Source organism: Oxyura jamaicensis, chromosome 8, assembly GCF_011077185.1.
Source record: "Oxyura jamaicensis isolate SHBP4307 breed ruddy duck chromosome 8, BPBGC_Ojam_1.0, whole genome shotgun sequence".
Taxonomy (NCBI): Eukaryota; Metazoa; Chordata; class Aves; order Anseriformes; family Anatidae; genus Oxyura; species Oxyura jamaicensis.
Window position 1 is genome coordinate 9,678,228 of NC_048900.1, and position 20,839 is coordinate 9,699,066.

The following is a 20,839-nucleotide window of genomic DNA, read 5'->3' on the forward strand; positions in this document are numbered from 1 at the left end:
CGTGCCTCATAGTTGTAAAACCTAAACATAATCTGCAGCTAGATATTAAACTCTGAATATTCATATTAAATTCTGAAAACCTGTGATCTTCAGAAAAGAGATTAATGAGACCGTTTACAGATAAGTAAAGCCTATTTAAATGAGAAACATAGGATGCTGAATTTTATGTGCTTGGAACCCCTGAAAGCTTTCTTTATGCCTAATTTATATCCCATTATGTAAAAGAAACCTGTTATTTTTCAACTGAATGCTCAAGAATACTATCTAATTACTGAATATACAGTTTTGCACAAAGAGAAGGCTGCACACAAATATCGATAAACAGAATTACAACTAAACATGGTGACTTCACCTGACAGCCATACGTATGAACAATACACATTAACTAACATTCTCTTACTGATGTCCTCATATTTACAACTTTCTAGTGCCCAAAGCACCATACCAGGACTACAGTTTTCAGGACCAATTTCTATTAAAAAAAAAAAAAAGAAACACAATGTTTTGGTCATTTATACCACTATAAAGAGTTCCTAATAGCTTCAGCACCAGGTGGCTCGATATGACATGAAAACAAGCCTCAACCCCCCCAGTAACACATAATTAGCAAAACACTCTTTCAAATCAACATAATTAGAAAAAGGCTCTGTGGTAAGGCTTTTATTTTCCTTTTTAAAAATAGAATAATTTGCAGCAGTATTCATTATTAAGTAGGTTGCTGCTATGCAGGCTGAAAATTAAAGATTTCATGGACTTTTGAGCTATTTCAGGTACCTCAGACAAACCACATAGCTCTACCATCTACAAGAACAGTAGCTCTGCAGATCTTCAAAGCTTTCTGAGTAGATCTCGCTACAACTCATTCTTGAACAAGATCTATATTAAGTTTTATTTAGAGAGCCAGGCTAGTAATTCCACCCGTTTTCTTCCACATCTCTAGATGTTGGGCTCACCGGTTTTCAGTCAAACTTGAAGAGGGTACAATGTAGAGACTGCACTGGTTCTACAAATTTTCTGAAGGTAGGTGGGCTGAGCTGGAAAAGAAAACCCTTTTGATCACCATCTCTCTTGTGCCTCAACCCTTTTGATCACCATCTCTCTTGTGCCTTGTGACTCATCACCTCTGAGAAAAAAAAAAAATAGTACAGGCCAATCCCCGAAGCATTGGACAATCTCTAGAGAAATATTGTGAGTGACCCTCAAATGGAGAATCAAAGAGTAGCTCTGGTCCTTAGAACCAAAGCACTTGTAACAGCACACAGCTGTAGCAAAGCAGGCTTTGCTAGTTCTCCAAATTGTTCCCCTTCAAGGTCTAAGAGTGTCTTCCCAAAACATTACCAAAACCAGGTAGGCATCGGGTAGAAAAGAGATCGTGACACAAAACAACCATTTGAGGACGTTATCCCACAGATGCATCTTGTAAAAATGCAGTCTGCAGATGCCAGAAATGAGCATCCACAAACATGCCTGCATCAGTTTTAAACTACAGTTAGTTGTCTCTTAAACAGATCTACTCAGCCAAGCAACAAAATACAACCAGTCACTTTCAAAAATTTGACACAGAAACTAAGCTTACTGCAAATCATTTTAGTTCAAAATAGTAATCTACAGAGCAAGAAAAACTTTTACTGCCTTAGACTAGATGACTGCCTGCTGAACTGTCCTCTCTAAGAAATACCAGTCACACCGAATGCAGCCTTTCAACAGGAGAACCAGCATCAAACCACAAATATAAAGGGAACTTTTATGAAGAACCCCTCAAGTATAGTAAGATGGCACCAGTAGCAGTGACTAAGACTTTTAAAATAAACTTTCAGGACACATCCTGCAGCAGAGAAATATTAGCGGGGTCTAAAATAATCTGTCATTTCTATTCAGCTTCTGCAGAGCATTGTTGAGAACAAAAGGAAACATAAGTTAAAAGCAGCTGTCTGGAGTCAAAAGCCACAGATAAAAGGACAGCAACCACGCAAACCTCAAATCTGTCTCTACTCAGATTTGAATATATATATATATATATATTTAACTATATGTCCATGTGTTTTTCAGTTAACATACACAGAAATCAGATTCCCATAGAATAATTCTGCCAACAGAAGCCTGATCCATGGGATCAATCACCATGAGCAGCATGTCTTCTTAAATGCACCCATCTAAAAGTGATCAAAAAGTCACAGACAGGATAAACTCTTCCAATAAAACTGTCAAAAACACACTAAATATTTTCATATATCACAAGGTTACTTTTGTTTAGCTAAGTTAATTAATACTACCTGTCCTATTCATGAAACCTTCTCCTTCTGAAATGAAAGCAGGGAATGAAGAGGTTGTGGTCCCCTCCCCTCACAAGCAGAATGATGTCACTACAGCTACTGAAGATCTTTGGGGAAAGAAAGGACAGTTTTCATTTTGTTTGAGGATTTTTTTTGTATGTTTGGAGTATCACATAAAGCCATTTGGTTATTTGTCAAATAACATCTCAGTATTACTTAAGGCAATACTGTTATCCTGGGGATTCAATGCTTTCAATGCTTATATGTCACTTTCTTCCATGTTTTACACCAGTGGCTCCATTTTAGTCTCCCAGTTAATACTGCATGAGAAGCTGTTCATCAGCACAGCAGTCACACTTTTACCTTTTAAAAGGAAGAAGATAATGTAAAGAGGTACTCAAAATATGAACTTAACTATTCTCATGAACAAAATGCTGGAGTTAATAAGCATCTCACTTTAATTATTCAATTCTCATCTATTGTACATACAGAAGATTTAATACTTCTGACTCCTTTAGCTTTATAATTATACCTATGTACTCTTCAGGCTGCAGATTCTTTCATATTTGAGACACAAAGCTAACTTTATCACAAGAGGAGATTCAAATCTAAACTGTACAAAGTGCTACCAATGAAGCATTTAACCAGTACAATACTGCCTACAGAAGCCATAAAACAATGCACATTATCAATTATCAAAGAACGAAAAGCCATGTTTTTGAGACGTACAAAGAGCAGGTTTTAAAGGTTGTTGTGGGACTAAAAGATGACCCAATAATGACTACCTTTTTTTTGTTTTTTTAAAGCTTTCTTGTCATCTTTGTAAAGAGATAGCCACCTACTGAAGCAAATCAAGTTCTCTTGAACATAAAAGTGAGGTTCTCTCCCAAGCTCTGAAGAGAATTCCTAAGGTTGTAATAGCATCCAATGCAAGTCTTTTACTCTAAATCCTTATCATGGCAGAAGAATAAATAGGTGAAGTAGTGGTTCAAAATAAAAATAACAACCAAAAAAACCTTCTTCTCTAGGAAAAGAAAAAAGCTGGAAGAACAAAGCACTGGCACCACCTCTCTCACTGGAAGAGGCTGATGAACTGCAATTACATTTCTGTTTAAATTTCAGATGAAGGCCATGATCCTTCAAATCTATTTAGGCATCTAGCTGCTGCTGCAGTCAAGGGGAATTACTTTCTCACACACACAAGAATTCAGACTACAGTCGCCACCCCAGGAATCTAATTAGCTCAGACTCTCTAGTAACTTTTTAGGACAGTTAGTTTCACTGTTGCCATGAAGAAGCTTACCAATGGCCAGCAAGGTATTTAACTGTTACCTTGTAGCTAGAAGATACCACCACGCTCAAGAGGTATCAAACATTTAGAAGGAGGCAGGAGCACCTCATCACAGAACAGCAGTCCCAAGGAAGCAAGGGACACTTCCAAGCAACAGGCAGCAAGTGGAGTGCAAACACCCACTAACAGCAGCAGGTGACCAGGTGACTTAAAAAGGGAGCTCAGAAACAAGTCTCACAACCAATCCTGCACCTCTTCCAAGCAAGGAAAGGTATTTCCTGAGACTACCGCTCCTCTGCTTGTCTGTTACGGTTTTTACTTTTTCTGGTCTGGTCTCTGCTATGCTTAAAATCTCTCTAAAGAATGGACAATAGTTTTGTATTTTCAAGTCATGTTTATATCTAAAATTAAAATGATTTTTAATTAGTCTCAAGGTCAAGCACAAACAACTCAAGTAGAACTTAATCTACACAGTTGGGTAAATTCAAGAGTATCCATAGAGCTTACAATAACTTAATTCTACCAGATCCCTAAAAACCATTCTGTGCATTTACATCACAATCCTGAACTGAAAACCCAACATCTACGTCCAACAGCAGGACTGATGGATGGACACACAACAACCACTCCTAAAGAAATCCTGAAGAACCCTCTTCCTGCACTTCCTCCAGCATTCAAGAGCCTTCAGGAAGTGAAGTACCGTGACAGGACTCTGCCTTATGCCTCTAATCCTCAGTACAGCCATAAAACTGGATGACTTACACAGAAATGGTTTTAGTTTTGCTTCTGAGCTTAGAGAATTCACTTCAGTCACTTTTTCCAACTACAACCTTCAGGCTAATTTACTGATATTATTTGGTTGTACACAAATTCCAAGGAAAATGGACCTGAACAAGTTGTAAGCCATAGCTGGGGACGTCACAAGCACCGTAAAATTGTGAGAATCAGAAACCCTGAATGTGCCATTAGACTGAATGCACTTGGGTCACTCCAGCTGTAGCTTGGCATTCACCTACTGGAATGGATCGGAAGGGTCTCATTACTAGCTTGTTCAACTTAAAGCAGATGGGCAGAAAGAAACTTAGTATCACCACCACAAGTAAAAATGACAGATTAATAAATACTAATAACCACACTGTATTAATACAAGTAATCCTTCAAGTACCAGCACATTTTCAAGCTAACAAAATACATCTAAACAGTGTCTTTGCCAGAAAGGATTTTTCAAGAAATTCCAGTAAAGACTGACAGTGCGTGCCACACGTAAGTCAGAACTAGCACACCATAAAGCTAAGGCACTAACACAGCACAGCTATTCTTGCCATGTGCTGATAATCCTCAAACATAAATTAGAATAAGCTAGATGTTTTGCAAGACTACTGAATACATTTTCAGAAACATACATTCCTAGTTGTAATGTAAGATCCAAAACATCTTTGCAGTTCACTTTTGAGACAAGCTTCTTTATTCCTAAATAGCCTCACCATTTCTTCACAAGTCTTCATTTCTCTATCACTAAGTATTAGAGCCTATTTTTTTCAAAAGAGATTTTTGCTTTTCCAGTTTCATGCAGTTTAAGAAACTTTTCAAAACTGTAAATTTTTAATTCTAGCAGGACTTTTGAAGTGCTGGAAGGAAGCCAGGACCAGAAATAAGAAGTAGGAACAGCTTCTATACAAGTAAAGAGAGCATCACAACAAGATGCATTCTCATGACTTCTGGGAACAGAACCACTTAAGGGCTTTCACCCAATTAGCTTTTCAACTTGCAGACGCCAAATGAGATTTTTATTTTCAAGATATTCAAGAGTTTATTAAAAAAAAAATCCATTATTTAGAAGAATGAAGAAACTTTGAAGTCCTCAGAACTAAATCATTATTTGAGAAAAAGGGGAATAAATTAAGGCAAATTCTTGTAGAAACAATCCATATACCTGCTATCAAAACACATTACTCAAATAGTAGGCTGGTAGGTGCATGTTTCCCTGAATACAGGAAACTAATGTGACCTGTCTTACCCCTCAGTTCTTTTAATTGAAAAAGAAAGTTAAACTATCCGCTAGGCTTCTCACAAACTAATTTAGATCAGTTTATCCTGACCACAGCTGCTCTCTGTAAAGGCATCTGTTAATATTTAAGATCACAAACGGTCCCTTAAATTACAACAGCACTTAGCTTGCTGTCATAAGCACCACTTTGTTTCTTGCTCAACTGCATCACGCCATCCAGCAGAAGCCTGGGAAGGCAAAAATATTAGTGGACTCATTGTCCTCAAGCACACAGAAAGCAACACGGGGAGTCCCCTTCTCAGTGGTATCCTGCGTAGCAGTTGCTCTGGCAGGCTGAGAACAGCGTGTCTGATAACAGGGAAGGAAAAGAGAAGCCCCCATGGGGGCTGCTGGAGAAGCTAGGCAACCAATGATATACAGATGCCCCCGTGTCTGTTCAAACCAGAGTGCTAAAAACATTAAAATGGTCAGCGCTGCTCTGCGCTTGCTATGCTCAGATTCAGATGTGCAGAAAACTACAAAGGACAGGCAGAACTGGTGATAGTGGTGGGTTGGAGGGTCCATTTGCACGAGTAAGAATGAACTGCTTGCACCCTACAATAAAAAGCTATCAACAAGAAGCCTCCACATCACTGGATTCTTTGACATTTCTAAGCATACATAGTAGCAGCAAGCCACAGTTCTGTTCCAGCTGCACTTCAGCGGATCTGACCCCAGACACAGGCTTAACAGTGTGCAGGATGGGTTCCTCTGCAGAGGGCTGTCTGGGATAAGTTACCAGAAACAAGAGTTGGGCTCAACGAGGGTCAATTCCTTCAGTCAGTCACATTGTTCGGTGCAAAACACTTCTTTTTTAGAAAGATGACAAAAGATAATCAATAGGTACATGACAATGGACCAGATTCCTAACTCAAATAAGCAGCAGAAGTTGAAGCCCTTTAATATAATGAATCTCTTCACTGTTTTCTTTTTCCCTTTTGTTGTAACACTTTTACTGTAAGAGCCCTACAAGCTCTGAAATAATGCCATTTAAACTGTTGGCACTCTGCCTCTCTGGTCCATCTCAGCTAGTTCCTAGGTTTAAATTATGAAGTCTTTGCTCGTGATTTCTAAAAGCCAAATTAGACCTACATATTTCCTACCCTTCCCACTCACCCCACATTGAGGTGGGCAGCAGAATAGGGGAGGACATATTAAGAGACAAATGTAAAGCCATTCCTTGCTGTGGATAATTCAAACAATCCTTTTCAATACCTTCATTTCCTGCTCTTTTACCACAATTTCCAAGTAGTAATTAATATTTATTGACGAGAAAGATACACTGTTCAGTTTCAATGTTCTTCTCAAGGAAGCACAACTCACTTGTCGCAGCAGATTTTTTTCCATATCAAACCTTTCTACACCTATAAAATATACCTGACCTTAGCTGAAAATAAGTAGAAATCTGTCAGTTTTTAAGCAAAACTTGTTTTTTCAAAGCACCTATCCACACATTTATTTAAGTAACACAAATCATTACATTTAAGGTTTTTGACTTCAGAAATCAATTAGATGTTGCTTTGAAATATTCAGGCAAGATGTTCTGCTCATGAACTCTTCCAGGATATTTGGTAGTGCACAAGAGCTACACTGGGAATAAACCCCTACAGAGCTTAATTCCTCTCCAGAACAGATGTGCCAAAATGGATTCCTCTTCTCCAGCTATCTTTCCAACATCTTTTCATTCACCTTCTCAAGATCTCTGTTACTGAAGACTGCCACCCCAAGATGGAAGCAACCCCGTGAGCCGTAGGAATCTGCAGAATAAACCATTTTATAGTTCTGTACACCCATATCATGATGTAAAATGTTGAGTAAGTTACTTTACTCAGTCGTGTTGTGTTTAGCTACTTGTCACCACCTTAATACCCCAAATCTGTGTTGCCTCTAACTCCCACCATACTCCCATACTGATCCATAGATCAAAAAAACATCATAGTTTCTCCTCTGTATTAAGAGGTGCCATACATTTAAGACTATCACAGATACCGTCACCATGACGGCTAGAAACAGGGTTGCCAGATGTACCAGCCCAAAAATCACCATTGACATCAGTAAAGAACTTGACTCCTGTGCATACAAAGGTAGGAGAATTTGCTCCTTCAGAAAGCTTGGCCTGGACTAGCTTGGAGTTCGTTACTACTCGTAGTCTCTTCTTCTGTCAGCTGCCTGTTATCCCCTTGATCTCTGCTTACATGTTCTTCCTTGAGAGGACTCACTAATTTCTTTGAGCAGAAACTATCCCTCTCCTGTGACTAAAAGAATACCCAGCATGTGAGAGAAGCAACTGTGAAAAGCACACTGACAAGAGTGTTGGACAACAGTGTTCAATTAAAGGGCAACTTCAGCCCTCATCTTTAGACCAGACCCATGCTTTAAAAAAAAAATAAAAAAAGGACTGAATTACGAAAGCTGCATCAGCATACTCAGCTTTATATATCTGTCCTTCAGCATCACAGAACCCATTTTCCATGACAGTTTCCATCTGCCAAACAGCTACAGAAGAAGTTTAACATTTTCAGTTGCTTTTTTCTTTATTTACTCCAGTAAATGAATCCTGTCACCATATCACAAGCCAAAGACAAATTTCTTCTTCTAGAACATACCTTTGCTTCAGACTAATTATTCATATTGGCAAAAGAAAACTTGTTATTACTCCACCTCACTAGAATGCTTTTCCTATAAATGCATATATCGATTACGGACTGTCCAAAACACTATTGCAAAGCAAGACCTGTAAGTACAGAAATTTAGTTCTTGCAAAATGAAAGCATTGATGCACTGATGTCAAGAGAGTAAAGTCTCCCACTGGAATATATGGCTGCTTTGAAATGGAATAAACTCCCAAGTCCTGTAAGATACCAGGTCTTCAACTGCGAGAGAACTCACTGGCTTCTCCAACAACACGTTTTTCTGGGTAAATAAAGACATTTCTGCAGTTCCACCCAGACTGAAGATTCAAATCTGTTAAATAAAGGTAAGAAGAGAAGCCTGCAAGTGTTTCACTTGCAAATAATGAAATTTGAACTATTATTTCTGCATATACTGATTAGATGTGCAGCCATAATTTTAAAATGTTTACAAACACCAAAATTTAGAGCTTACAAAATATTAATTTTAAAAACAAGCTGTAACTGCTTATAAGATTTAAGGAGGACAGTCTGAAAAAGTTTGCTCTTGAAGCAGAGAAAGTTTGATTTGCTAATATAAACAAGCAGCGTGGCAAAAGCAGATGATCTAGCTCTTGAATGTCTTGCACGGAAATCCATGTGGTACCTCAGAGCATGCTGAGCCACAACTTATATCCCAGGTACCTAAGTATTGAGTAAACCTGCCCTTTCACTTTCAGTTATCAAATTGGAAATCTCTTCTCTCAGTTATGCAGCATCAGGTGATTCCACAGTTCTTCACCTGACACTTTTGTAGCTGATGTACCTGACATAGGATAAAGTGCAGTAATTCACATCTCCGATATTGTAAGCCCCTGAAAACAGAGCTCACATTACTTTCAAAACCGTATCAGTTAAAGTTTACCATCCTCGTACTTCAGATAAAAGATAATGTGATTCCACATTGCAATTTCACCATTAATCAAGACAATGTTAGACATATAAAAACAAAAAATATGATGATAAAAAGCTTCTCGCTTCAATACGTGTTTGCAATCTGTAACAGACTAGTTCGTTAGCATTTAGTTAGAATGTTATGTAATGGCTGAGGTATTTGCAATAAAAACAGTCTATTTCTGTTAGCCTGTTCTTCATAGACATAAAAGCTGTCTTCATCTGATTTTTATTAGGACTTCATCTTCCTCTGCTCTTTATGCATTTTTTTTAAGACTTCTGTCCATTCCATTTTCATTTCACAAACACATGCACACGGTATTATTTCCTCCCACCTCCTCAAAAAAATCTCAGCTTTTCTTTTTGCACCTGCTTTCACCCATGGGAAGTTTCTATGGGGTTTGTGAAACCTTGTCTATAAAAAAAACCACGAGGGAATGAAACTGAGCATAGAAAAAAATCACTACAGAAGACGAACAACTGGTTCTACCAGTAAAACACCACTCGCAGTCCCGTCATTACAAGCCCAGCATCCATCCCCAACTAGTGGAAATGTGGTGTGTTTTCAGGGTGGAGCCCCCCCAACCTTCATTACCTTCTCTGGCCTCTAAAGAAGTCCCACTCTTCTTTCAACAAAATGACCACAGAGGAATATTTCCCTCACTCCTACCTCCAACACACTAGAGTCTGCTCCTCTGCAAGAGCATGCTGTGCATGGGTTTAGTCCTTCTGCAAGAGCTACCTTTTTCTTTCTGTCTCCACATCTAAGCCTCTTACCCATACCACCCATATATGGTATTTAGGCTATTTTCCACCCATTCCCCACTGTCACATCACTCCCATAGATGGCTTGGGGAATGTTCTGGAATAATGGGCTTGCACTTTGAGTAACCCAGGACACTTGGCTGAAGTCAACCCCATACAAAGTATCTACTGCTTTGGCTTGCTTGCATTCTTTCACTTTATTGCTCTAAAAGCCTCATTAAAACAAACGGAACCTAAAGGAGAGCTCCCTTCTGAACAGCAGTATCTTCTCCCTGTTCTTTGTGGCTTGTTTCTCTTTCCCAGGTAGACTTTAGGAAATGGGGAAATTGGACCTAAAGATGATGCACACAATAAATCTCTGCCATAAGACAAGGACTCTAGCAACAAGGAAGTTAGAGCTGTAAATTGAACTTTTTTTTTTTTTTCCAGATTTCCCTACATAAATGTTGGGGTTCCAGTTACGAAGTCTAAATGAGAGCAAAGAAACTATAGGTTGCTACAAATACTCTGTCTCTTTGGAGCTTGGTATCAGCAAGACTGACAGAAATGACTATATTGATTAACACCTATTTTACACACTGTTACTTACCAAAGCAATACTTTATGTATAAAACATGTATATACTAGGGCAGCGTTCCAGGTGACAGAGGCAGACAAACACAACTCTTTGCACACAAGCAATGGCCTATGCCAGCTCTCACTTCAGCTCAAGTGGCCACCTTTAATAACGCGCTTGCCTCAAAGTGGTCACGTCCTCGTGCACGGAGCACAATAATCTAAGGGACAAACTCTCACTGAGCATCCATCGAGTTCAAAGAACTCTCAAAACTTTCAGGTTCCTTAGTCCCAAGGAGGAAGCTGTGGCAGAGCTGCTCTAAAACATCCCAAAATTAATCTTGAAGAAAAACTCTCTCCACTATATGATTCAAAGGAATTTGACAACCATTCAGCTCCTGGCAGCAAGTATTAAAAGGTCATCCTTTTGTTTCTCACTGATGGACAAATGATCTCATGTCCCACTTCCTCTCCCCTTAAAAAGCAGTTTCTTGTCTAGGCAGAGCTCTTAAGGCTAAACAATGGGTAGGCCTGATGTCCCTTTGCCCAAGAAACAAAGCTATTAAAAAAAAAAAAAAAAATCCTGTTCCTTCTGCTGGAAATAATGCTGATTTCAACTAGCACATCCATTTGACTCCAGTAATCAAAGACTGATAAGGAAAAACAGTTCCTCCTCAGTGATAAAGAGCTCAAGACCTTTCACAAAGGGACAAGCTTACAAAATGCATGCCTGAGACACAAAAGGGACAGAAACAGTAAAACCACAGTGTTCCATACAACTCCCAGCACCACGCTCCCATGCAGACTCCCCTTCCCTCAAAAAAAGGGCCCAAGCTGGGAACTGGCTAGGCCACCCTTAGCCCCCAAATTTTCAAGGCCCGCATCCCTAGGTGATGGCTCCCATTATACCAGGCTGGCTGCTTGAATTTTAGCCATGTCATCTACCCATGCTCACACCACATTTCAAGCGGAATCAATAAAACCACCCTGGTCACATTCACCCCATTCCTACAGATCTTGTCCCTAGGAGCAGAAACAACAATACCTTCCCAAACGGTGCTTCACTCAGTTCTAAGTCAAATAATCCAGGATTCCTTTTACTGCGCGTCTCCAGAACTGCGGATAAATATTTCAGAGTCAGAAAATCCAAGTGTGGCGCACTGTATGTGCCTCCAGCATCCCATAGGAAAACCTCTCCTACCCTGGGGCTTTGCAGAGGAAGAATAAGTGCCACAGAGTGTGTGCAAAAGCTTGAAGGGGATGGTTTCCTGAGAAATCTCCCTGGAGAGATGTGGAGCCTTTTGAAAAGAAAGGGTGGAGAAGATGGGGGGGGGGGAATAGATAGGCAAGGGGGGAGGAAAGGGGAGGATGGGAAATAGGTGAGGAAGGGGAGAGAAGTAGGTGAGGAAGAGGGGGAGAAATAGGTGAGGAAGAGGGGGAGAAATAGGTGGGGAAATAGGTGAGGAAGAGGGGAGAAATAGGTGGGGAAGAGGAGTAAAAATAGGTGAAAAAATAGGTGAGTAAGGAGGAAGAAAATTGGGGGGGCAAGAGAAATAGGAGGGTAAAGGGAGGAAGAAATAGGCGGATAAGGGGAGTAGGTGGGTAAGGGAGAGGGGGCGAACTAGGCGGGGAAGCAGCCCGCAGCCCCCTCCCGCCGCCTCGGGGCTGTGCCCGGCGCTGTGCCCGCTGCGGGGCGCGGCCTGCCCCGGGCGATGCGATGCGATGCGGCGCGGCCCGGCACCAGGGCCCGGCCGGCGTGGGCCCAACGCCGCCTCCACGCGCCCGGTGGGGCGAGCAGCGGCCCCGGGGCCCCTCCGCGTTCCGTTCCGTTCCGGCCCGTGCCGCCCCCGCCCGCGGCCATGAGGCGCAGGCCGCCCGCCCGCTCCCCCCGGCGCCGCTCAGCCTCCCTCAAGGCCGCCCGAGGAGCACTGAGGGGAGAGCGCGGCCTCCCCCAGCTCACCTGGCGGGGCCGAGGAACCCGCTCCGGGTTTATTCCTTTTATCTTCTTTTCTTTTTTCCTTCTCCTCGCCCCCCGCGGGCTCACCGCGCTCCGGCGAAGGCCGCCGGCCGCTCCCGGCGCCGCGCCTCAGCCGCTTCCACACAGGGGCCAAGATGGCGGGCGGCCAAGCCGGCGCCAACGGCGTCTGACGTCACCGCGCCGCGCGCGCGCGCCACCGGCCGGCGGAGCGAGCGCGCACCCGCCCGGCGGTGCCCCGCCTGCCCACGTGACCCCGCCCTGCCGCAGTCGGGGAGCGGTGTGGGGGGGGAGAATTGGGGTGGATCTTGTGGTTTTGGGATTTTCGCCGCCATGTTCCGGCGGGAGGCACCCGGGGAAGCCCCCCACCCCCGGCTTTGGTCTCAGTCTCCCCGCTGCTCCCGGGGTGCAAAGCCTTAAGTCCGTCCCCCTGCTCCTCATAGCCAGCCTGTTACCCAAAACATCAAAATCACACATTAAAAACATTGTTAAAAGCTCACCGAGGTTTATTTCTGCCTCCTGCCTCTCATAAATTCCCAGCAAAACAACCTTGCCCACCCCACAAGCCACCCGTCACCCCAGAAGAAGCACTGGCCCCGTGCCCACCAGCCCTTCAGCCTCTCCCCGCAGCCCTCTTGAGGCCCAGGGCTGGTGGCAGAAGTACGCGGTCCACCCTGCACCACCCCCCGTGACTCCATCAGTCCGTTCTAGAAAAGGCGAAGCCCCCTGGGAACCCACCCAGGACGGGGAGATTTGGAGAGGAGGAACCCTGCCACCAGCATGGCGGGCAGGGCGAGGAGGCCCAGCCAGCGCCAGGAGCAGGGGGAGGCTCCGTCCTCCACCACCCGAGTTCTCAAGGGCTTCAAGACCCGCTGCCACTGCGTCAGGATGGCGGCCCTGGCCCCGCTCCACCGTCCCCGTCCCACCAGGCGGTACTGGTAGGGCGTGCAGGGGCCGAAGAAGACGGCCATGGCCAGCCGAGGGTCAGTCAGGAGCAGCCGCAGCATGCTGGGCTTCACGCCAGCGCACGAAGCGATGTCGGAGGTGTAGTTAATGAAACTAATCTTCAAGTGCTCGGGCTCGGATGGATTCCTTCCATGGGACATAGAATCAATAAAGAAAATCAGATAGTGTGTTCCCACCTCAGTTCACAGCCCTGGGCTCAGAAAGGCCACTGCATTACAGGGGACACGTCGGCCAAGATCTCTGAGCCTGTCCCTTGCTACAGGGTGACACAGAGACCTAAAGGCACACAAAGAGCCTTCATGTGGTGGTCACCAGCAGCCACCCTGGCACAAGGAAGAGGCAAAAACTTGCTTTATCTCCGTAACTTGCTTGTCACCACCAAAATGCAACCTGTGGACAGGGCTGAGCTAGGAAACTGCTTCCTGACAGTGCTCCAGTGGGGTTTTGGGAGAGAGCTGGGCCCTCAGCCTCACGCTCCCCGCTGCCTGGAGTAGGGAGGGAGAAGCCACGAGATGGCACCCTCTGTCTGGAGGAAAACAAATCTCCACAGATTCTGGGAACAAGGGTAGGACATGGAGGCCTAGCAGAAGGGATCTGGGGGCAGCACTGCTCCAGCTCCCAGAGCTGAAGTGGGGCCTGGGGAGGCTGTAGGGCAGTTGTTTCATCCCACAGCTCAGCTTGGAGAAGCAATGGATCAGTAGAAAGGGTTTAGTGTGAGAAAGGATCAACTTTGCCCAGATTTACATGTTTTCAAAAGCAGAGGCCTGTCACAGCATACCCAAGGTGTGGCAGTGTCACGCACCTTTTGACCGGCGGCTGCTTTTTCAAAACATCAGCCATCATCCTGCTGGCAGGAGGGAGCTTGTATGCACCTGAGAAGAGCAAAGAGACCAGAGACCTTGCACAGCACCATAAGAAGAGCCGTCAGCAACCCTTCGACCCCTTCCATGCTCCCAGATCCTCCGTAGTTAGCACTGATGCAGCGATGCTCAGCACGGTGCCAAAGGCAGCAGGTTGACCCATCCTCCCTCCCCAGCATCTCCCCCATCCCCGCAGCCCCTCTCTCACCTGCAAAGATGCCTGTCACCCAGCGAGCCTGGATTTCTGCTCCTGCCATCACAGAGCCGGTCAGCTGGACCAAGCCGATGATGGCCAGAGTCGGCCTTTCCAGCTGGGGCGGGAAGATGCATTTATAGAGGGAACGGTTATTTTTGAGGGGGCTGCGAACTGACTCTTCGAGGAAGGGAAACGAGAAGATGTAGCCTGTGGCAAAGAGCACCACGTCAATATTCTCTTCAGTTGTTCCGTCTTCAAAAACAGCTGAAGTTTTCGTGAACTCCTTCACATTTGGCTTCAGCATGACAGTCCCAGAGAGCATGCAAAATGGCAACTCTTCATTGATAATTACATGAAAATTGGAACTTGCACATGGAAAAAAGAGGAGGAGAGAAATGTCAGCATCCAGGGGGACCCAAAAAGTCTTCTCCAATGGTTTGCTATGCTGCAGATATCCCCCAAAGTGAAAGACGATTTCACACCATTAAGAATCAACAACTAACCAAGAAAACAGAAAAACAAAACAAAACAAAACACACACACCTTTTAACAGAAGCCAAGCCATAGATCTCGTGGTTAAACCATGAATTGAACCTCCGAAACTTGATCCTTTTCGTGATGGCTGATGGGAGAAGCCACTCAAGAAAGTGGTTAAAGCGCGTGGTGCTGACCATGTCGAAGGGGAAGCCGTGGTCTGACACCCGGCTGTACACCCACGTGCTGCTCCTGGCACTGAGAAACACCTGGCGGAGAAGGCAGGCCTGAGGGCCTCTTGCCCAGAGGCCTGACTTCCATTTTTGCCCCACGTGGCAAATCCCAGCTCCTGTGCTTGGGAGCTGAGTCCTGAGGGAAGCAGCCGGTGTCCCGATGAACCAGCTCATGGTGGCTTTTGCAATGTTCCCAGGTGGCCCAAATTCTCCAGGAACTGCGGAGCTTCTTCAACTGGCCTCAATTTGAAGGTCTGTTTATCAAGAAACCCAATGGACAAAGCTTGGACGCAGCCACCATCACTGGTGTGGACCCCCTGCTGTCACATCTGGTGTCCCTCAGGAGACAAAGCCCCTGGGGAGCAAAGGGTGCCGTTCCTGCGGGTGCTGGGAGGCAAAGATAGAGCTGCACTTGCAAGATGGATGGAGAGAAGAAATCCAAGATGTGCAGCAGTGCAGTGCCCTCCCATTTCTGACCTGCGCTTTAGTATCTCCTGAGTGCTTGTAGGCAGTTTTGGGGAGGTATTTGGTAAAAATAAAGCAGTGGCAAAGCCTTGTTCAAAAGGCTGGGTGGTGGGAGGGAAGAAAAGAGCTGAATGCCAAGAAAGGGTTGAGCAGGGACCATACAGAGAGGAGGGAAACATCCCCATGGTGGGTCTTGCTAACTTCAGCTTTAAGAGAAGTGGTCATTTTATCCTCCCTCCTGCTTGCCCCGTGCCCCTGCTACCATAGCTCTGTACCTTCGCAGCCACGTGGCTCAGCTCCACAGCAATATCACCACCAGTGTTCCCAATGCCGACCACAAGGACCCGCTTTCCCCGGAAAGCCTCCGCATCTTTGTATTCCTGGCTGTGGAGGTACCGGCCTTTGAAGTGGGTCTCGATGCCTGGGCAGAGAGCAGGAAGTGTCTCCTACCACCAGACACATTTGCTCCAGCCTTGTGCCTGGCCCCGGACCCACTGCTCCCCACCTCTCCTTGCAGCCAAGTGCTGCAAAGACCATAGAGGTCTCAGCTCCTCTAGAAGTGGTGCTGCTTTCACCCTCTCCACCCTCCTGTGCAACCTCATCATGGTCTTGCTCTGCAAATTCTCATGCAAGAGCACCAGTGCATCTTCACGAGGTGTTTTTACCCATTCCTGGGTATGCCCACATACTTTTCTGTGAGGGTCACGCATGTCCTGGCTCACCTGGGAAAGAAGCCAAGGGCAGGAGGGGCACCTGGTAGTGGCCCGTGCAGACCATGACAGCATCAAAGACGTGCGACTCCTGGACGCCCTCCGTCTCGGTGACAACCTCCCACTGGCCTGAAGTGGCAAAATCCGGGCGCTTCCTCACGCTGAGAACTGTTGTCTTACACCAAAACCCAATAAAATTGCAGTCAGGAGCTGTGTCAAGCTTCAGAAAGGAGTTGCCCACAAAGGGCTGAGGCTGCTGGGCCCTCAGGAACCTGGTTGCACCTCTGAAGCTGCTAAAACAGACCTGCACCTTCCCTCTGGAGATGGCACAGGATGGGGCAGCCCATGCTTGAGCAGCCTAACTTAAGACACGGAGCCAAAAAGGCCGCATTCAGGATGCACAAGACATGCAGCCCTTGTGTGGCTGTTGTCCCATCCCACCCGGGTGATGGTGGTACCTGAAGCCCCCCGTGGTCCCCCCCGCAGCAGGCCCCGGCCCACCTTGAAGCGGATGTGCTGCAGGAGCTGGAAGTGCCGGGTGTACATTCGGAAATACTCCAGGAGGAGGCCATGGGGGAGGAAATTGGGGAAATCCTCAGGGCAGGGGAAGTCGCTGAAGCAGGACATCTCCTTGGAGGTGTTGGTGATGACCGACCGGTACACGCTGACCCTCCCGCCATCGGCGGTGTCCTGTGAGAAGCGAGCAGGGATGTTTGTGGATGCACAGGGAAGGACTTTTCCTCCTCCGGGTCAGCACTGAGGTGTGAGTGATAAACAGGGGCCAGCACCCCAAAATCTGCTGGTGGCTGCAGGACGAGGTCAGCATTGAGTTTAAAGCCAGTGGTCGCACACAGGGCTTGCAAAACTCTGGGACAGGGACGTTCCCGAGGGCATGGCCACCCTGTCCTTGCTGCTGCGGGCAAAGGGGAGTTGGGGAGGGGACAAAACCAGGCAGAGCCCACTCACAGTGAAGCGCCAGAGCCCCCCGATGTCCTCACTCCTCTCGAAGCAGGTGGGCTCCAGCCCCTCGTCCAGGCAGCACTTGATGGAGACCAGCCCGCTGACCCCAGCCCCGATGACGGCCACTCGCCGCACCATGGTGTCCTGCGGGTGGCAAAGGGATGGAGCACGACAAGCAGGGAATAAAGTTGTCCAGGGATCAGCAGAGACATGGATCGCTTCTTCCCACCCCCATCCCCTGTGGGCATCACCCGGTCTGTGGGCGGTTTGTGCAGCCCTTCCGCCTGTGCAAAAGTCACCCCCTTCGTACAGCTTTAAGAACTGTTCTCAGCTGGGCTGACTTGTTTTAATGCTTTCCTTTCTAATTTACTTTAAATGGCGTTCTTTTGGAAACAAAAACAGTTTAGAAAAAAAATATCGCGATGCCTGAGCAACATGGAGTGGCGACTCAGAAGTTGTGCGATGTTGTGGAAGTGCTGCTTGCGTTACCAAACAGGCACGGAAAGAAACTCGGGCAATGCAGGCTACAAGCAGGAGGAACTCCGAGCTCAGGCTGGGGAAACTGACCTACGCCGAGCTTCAGTGTAAATCAGAGGAATGAAAAAAAAAATATGAGCCTATGTGAACTTTGATTAGATAACAAACACTCCTACTGCAAAGTCTCAAGAAAGGCTCGTTTGTAACTTGTTTTCAAACATTTTTATGCCAAAGAATAAGTTAACTTAAACAGGAGCTGGAGGAAACGGCAGAGATTCAGAGAAAAGCCCCTGGAAAAAGCAAGAGACTTGAACAAACTCACAAAGGCTCCTGTCCAGCTGCAGCTCACCCACGCTGCAGGGACAGGCACAAACTCCACGTAGCAAAGCGAGCGGCTCCCCGCCTGCGTCACTGCTCTGTCCCCACGAAATCCCAAAACTCGCCCGTCCTCATCACCCACAGGGAGCAGCCGCCCCTGATTCCAAGCCCCGCCAGAGACAGCAGAGCACCGGCTGGCTGGCTTCACAGCACACGAAACGCAGCCGGAAAGAAATGGAGAGCAAACCTTCACTGTGCCTTTGCTGCTCGGGGCTCGTCCGGGCTTCACTTGGAGCTTCTCCAGGCAGGGATTTAAAGGCGAGGCAGAAGTCTGCCCAGCCCTGCTGCACAACTCTTGCACTGCCGACCTTTACACCCGCTTCGCTGCCAGCACTTGCCAGCACAACAGTCTGGACCTTAATCCCGAAGGCGCTGTGCTTGCAGGGACGCCCACCCGTGACACTGGGGTTGTGTCTGTGCCTGGGGACCTCCATGTCCTCCCCCCTCGCTGGGCATCCCCGGGGAATCGGCCACTGTGCTCCCCGTGCCCACCTGCCAGCGTGGAGGGGCAAGAGGCAGCCAGAAGTGTGAGGGGAACATTTCCATCCCCATCCCCATCCCACACACCAGGGATAGGAATGAGGCCAGCAGCCAGGGCTCCTTAAATTAAAAGATGCACCGGTTCTACCAACCTGGGCTTTTTAATGCTGGAGGAAGGGACAGCCTGAGCTGTGTACCCAGCCCAGATAACTCCTTGCTAGACTAAAGCCTCCAAAAACCCCCAGTTCCCAGCTGATCTGGGGCAAGGCTGGGCTCTCATCCTCCTTTCTGGCTGCAACAACCAAAGCCATGCTTGCCACCACTGTGCAAGTAGGTCTACAAAGCTGGGGGTGAGCTGAGAACAGCCCAAGGACAACCTGCCCTGTATCTGTGCTGTTGTTGTGCCCAAACTCAACTGGGTTGCACTTAGGAAAGGACTGGGCAGGCAATGTGGGAACAGGGTCTGTCCAAAGATCCTGCCCACCACAGACCATGTACAGAGGGAGCCTGCCTCTGGTACATATGTGCATCAGTCACCCGTGAGTTGCATCCATAACCCTCTGCACCCTGGTGGGCCTTTTCCAAAAGATTTTTTCAAACTATTTTTGTTTGTTTGCTTGGTGGCTTTTGATTGCTTATTTTTTAACCTATTTTTCCCTTTGCTCTCTGCAGAGCATCATAGAACCATTCAGGTTGGAAAAGACCTCTAGGATCACCAGGTTGACCTCGCGCTGCCAAGTCTACCACTGAACCACGTTGTGCGCTGTGTGAAAAGGGCAGCACCATTTAGTTTCCCCTCATTTCCACTGAACACAGGAAAAATGCACAGTGACTTGAGGAATTGCTTCCAGTTCGCCTGCCGTGCAGAATTCACAGCTTCACGCCCCCACCTCTGCCTGGCTGAAAACAGCCACGTATGGCTGGTTTGGTATTGAAGAGCAATTATTCTGTGGGATCCTGTATTTTGTTTTTCTACATCTTTCCTGCTGTAGCAATCTAGGCAAAGCATGGATTAACATGCTTCAACCAAATTTCCTGGGTTCGTCCCCTTCATTTCCTAATAATTCTCAGCCTTTTATTTGACCTCTTGGCTGCCCATGAACCCCATGCTGATGCCTTGAGACAACTGTTCATGGTGGCTCAGATCTCTGTGCTGAGAGGTGAGATAATTTGTGTCTACAGCTTTAAAAAAAAATCCTGCTGAATTAATTTGCATTTATTACCATTAATTTCTCTGCCACTTTGTCTCTCAGTCCCTCAGGACCACCGCAAATTCCCAGCTCCTCAGGCAAACTTTAGTCTTGAGGCCCCTGAATTAATTTCTCCCCATCACCAACATGTAAAATACCAGCATCAAATCAAAGGTTACATCAGCTTAGTGCAAGTGAATAAAATGTGCTGGATCCAGGTATTTTTGGTTTCTAGTCTCTGCTATAAATGTGGGGAACCGCACGTGCTGCTGGGGGCTGGCTTACCGTTGCACTTGGTTTTATTTCTTCTCACTTTCTTCCTTCTCTGTGACAGGCTGTGGGGGGAACTGACACAAGCCTAGGGAACAGAGGAGAGCACCTTGTGGGGTTTAACTGCGGAGGGGACATGTGGACTCATTCTGGAGTAAAAAAAGCCCAAGGACAGCCAGGGTGGGCCTCTGCAGGTGCCTCAGGAACATGTTTTTAGAGGGATGAGTTTATGGTGATCCTCCCCATGAGGATGTAGCTCGGAAGGTCACCGATGGTTCAGCATGGGCTCATGCACCAGGCGGCTGTGGAGAAGCCAAGAGGCTCTGAGCGTTGGAGGCCACAAACAAGCCCTGCCTGTGTCCCTCTTCTTCTCCCTGGGCCTTCCTTTGCTTTGACCAAACAGTGCTGCTGTGAAAGCACCATCATTTAAGCCTCTTGATGCCTTGGGGAAAGAGAAACCACACTTAATTGCTAGAGCTTTTGTAGGGATGAGTGCTGCAGAAACAATCAGGGTGGCAAGAGCAAGAAGCTTCAGTCAGTGGCCATAAGGGGCTTGGGGAGATCCAGCCCTCCATCCTGCACACAATAAGTTGGTATTCCCCACCCCCCCCACAAAAAAAAAAAAAAAAAAAAAAAAAGAGGCCTCACACACCCCTGTGCAGCAGGGGTACATGTGATACTTGTAAAAAAGTTGGGTGCAAGAGCTGCAGT

The 20,839-nt window shown here is 46.4% G+C and overlaps 2 protein-coding genes across 14 annotated transcripts in view; both read right to left on the reverse strand.

Annotated features, from left to right (window-relative positions):
• Window positions 1-12,618, reverse strand: part of PRRC2C (proline rich coiled-coil 2C) — a 69,738-nt gene extending 57,120 nt beyond the window's left edge. For 8 of the 10 annotated variants that reach the window (XM_035333662.1, XM_035333658.1, XM_035333656.1 and 5 more), the window contains exons 1-2: window positions 12,455-12,532; window positions 11,540-11,610 (exon numbers count right to left, since the gene is read on the reverse strand). The gene's annotated coding sequence lies outside the window, so the exon portion shown is untranslated. The other 2 variants (XM_035333653.1, XM_035333655.1) reach the window with 2 other exon arrangements.
• Window positions 12,619-12,957: 339 nt separating this feature from the next.
• LOC118170984 (dimethylaniline monooxygenase [N-oxide-forming] 4-like) lies at window positions 12,958-18,545 on the reverse strand. 4 transcript variants are annotated; one of them, XM_035333663.1, is made up of 9 exons: window positions 18,376-18,545; window positions 17,340-17,477; window positions 16,875-17,063; window positions 16,386-16,548; window positions 15,939-16,084; window positions 15,035-15,234; window positions 14,504-14,856; window positions 14,238-14,307; window positions 12,958-13,561 (listed from the first exon to the last, which is right to left on the reverse strand). In XM_035333663.1, the coding sequence occupies exons 2-9, from the start codon at window positions 17,469-17,471 to the stop codon at window positions 13,177-13,179; spliced, it is 1,638 nt and encodes a 545-aa protein (XP_035189554.1). In that variant the 5' UTR covers window positions 17,472-17,477; window positions 18,376-18,545; the 3' UTR covers window positions 12,958-13,176. The 4 variants fall into 4 exon arrangements, with proteins under 4 accessions (XP_035189554.1, XP_035189556.1, XP_035189555.1 ...); XM_035333665.1 differs by having other exon boundaries at window positions 18,254-18,376; XM_035333664.1 differs by lacking the exon at window positions 18,376-18,545 and adding an exon at window positions 18,133-18,260.
• Window positions 18,546-20,839: the final 2,294 nt, after the last annotated feature.

What these genes read in the sequence shown, in the direction of transcription:
- LOC118170984 (XM_035333663.1), bottom strand. Translation starts at nt 17,471, where the DNA reads ATGGTGCGGCGAGTGGCCGTCATCGGGGCTGGGGTCAGCGGGCTGGTC. An exon ending in GGCTTGGCTTCTGTTAAAAG is followed by an intron (nt 14,857 to 15,034) that starts GTGTGTGTGTTT and finishes TCCATGTGCAAG; the next exon opens with TTCCAATTTTCATGTAATTA. An exon ending in GGTGACAGGCATCTTTGCAG is followed by an intron (nt 14,308 to 14,503) that starts GTGAGAGAGGGG and finishes TGCTCTTCTCAG; the next exon opens with GTGCATACAAGCTCCCTCCT.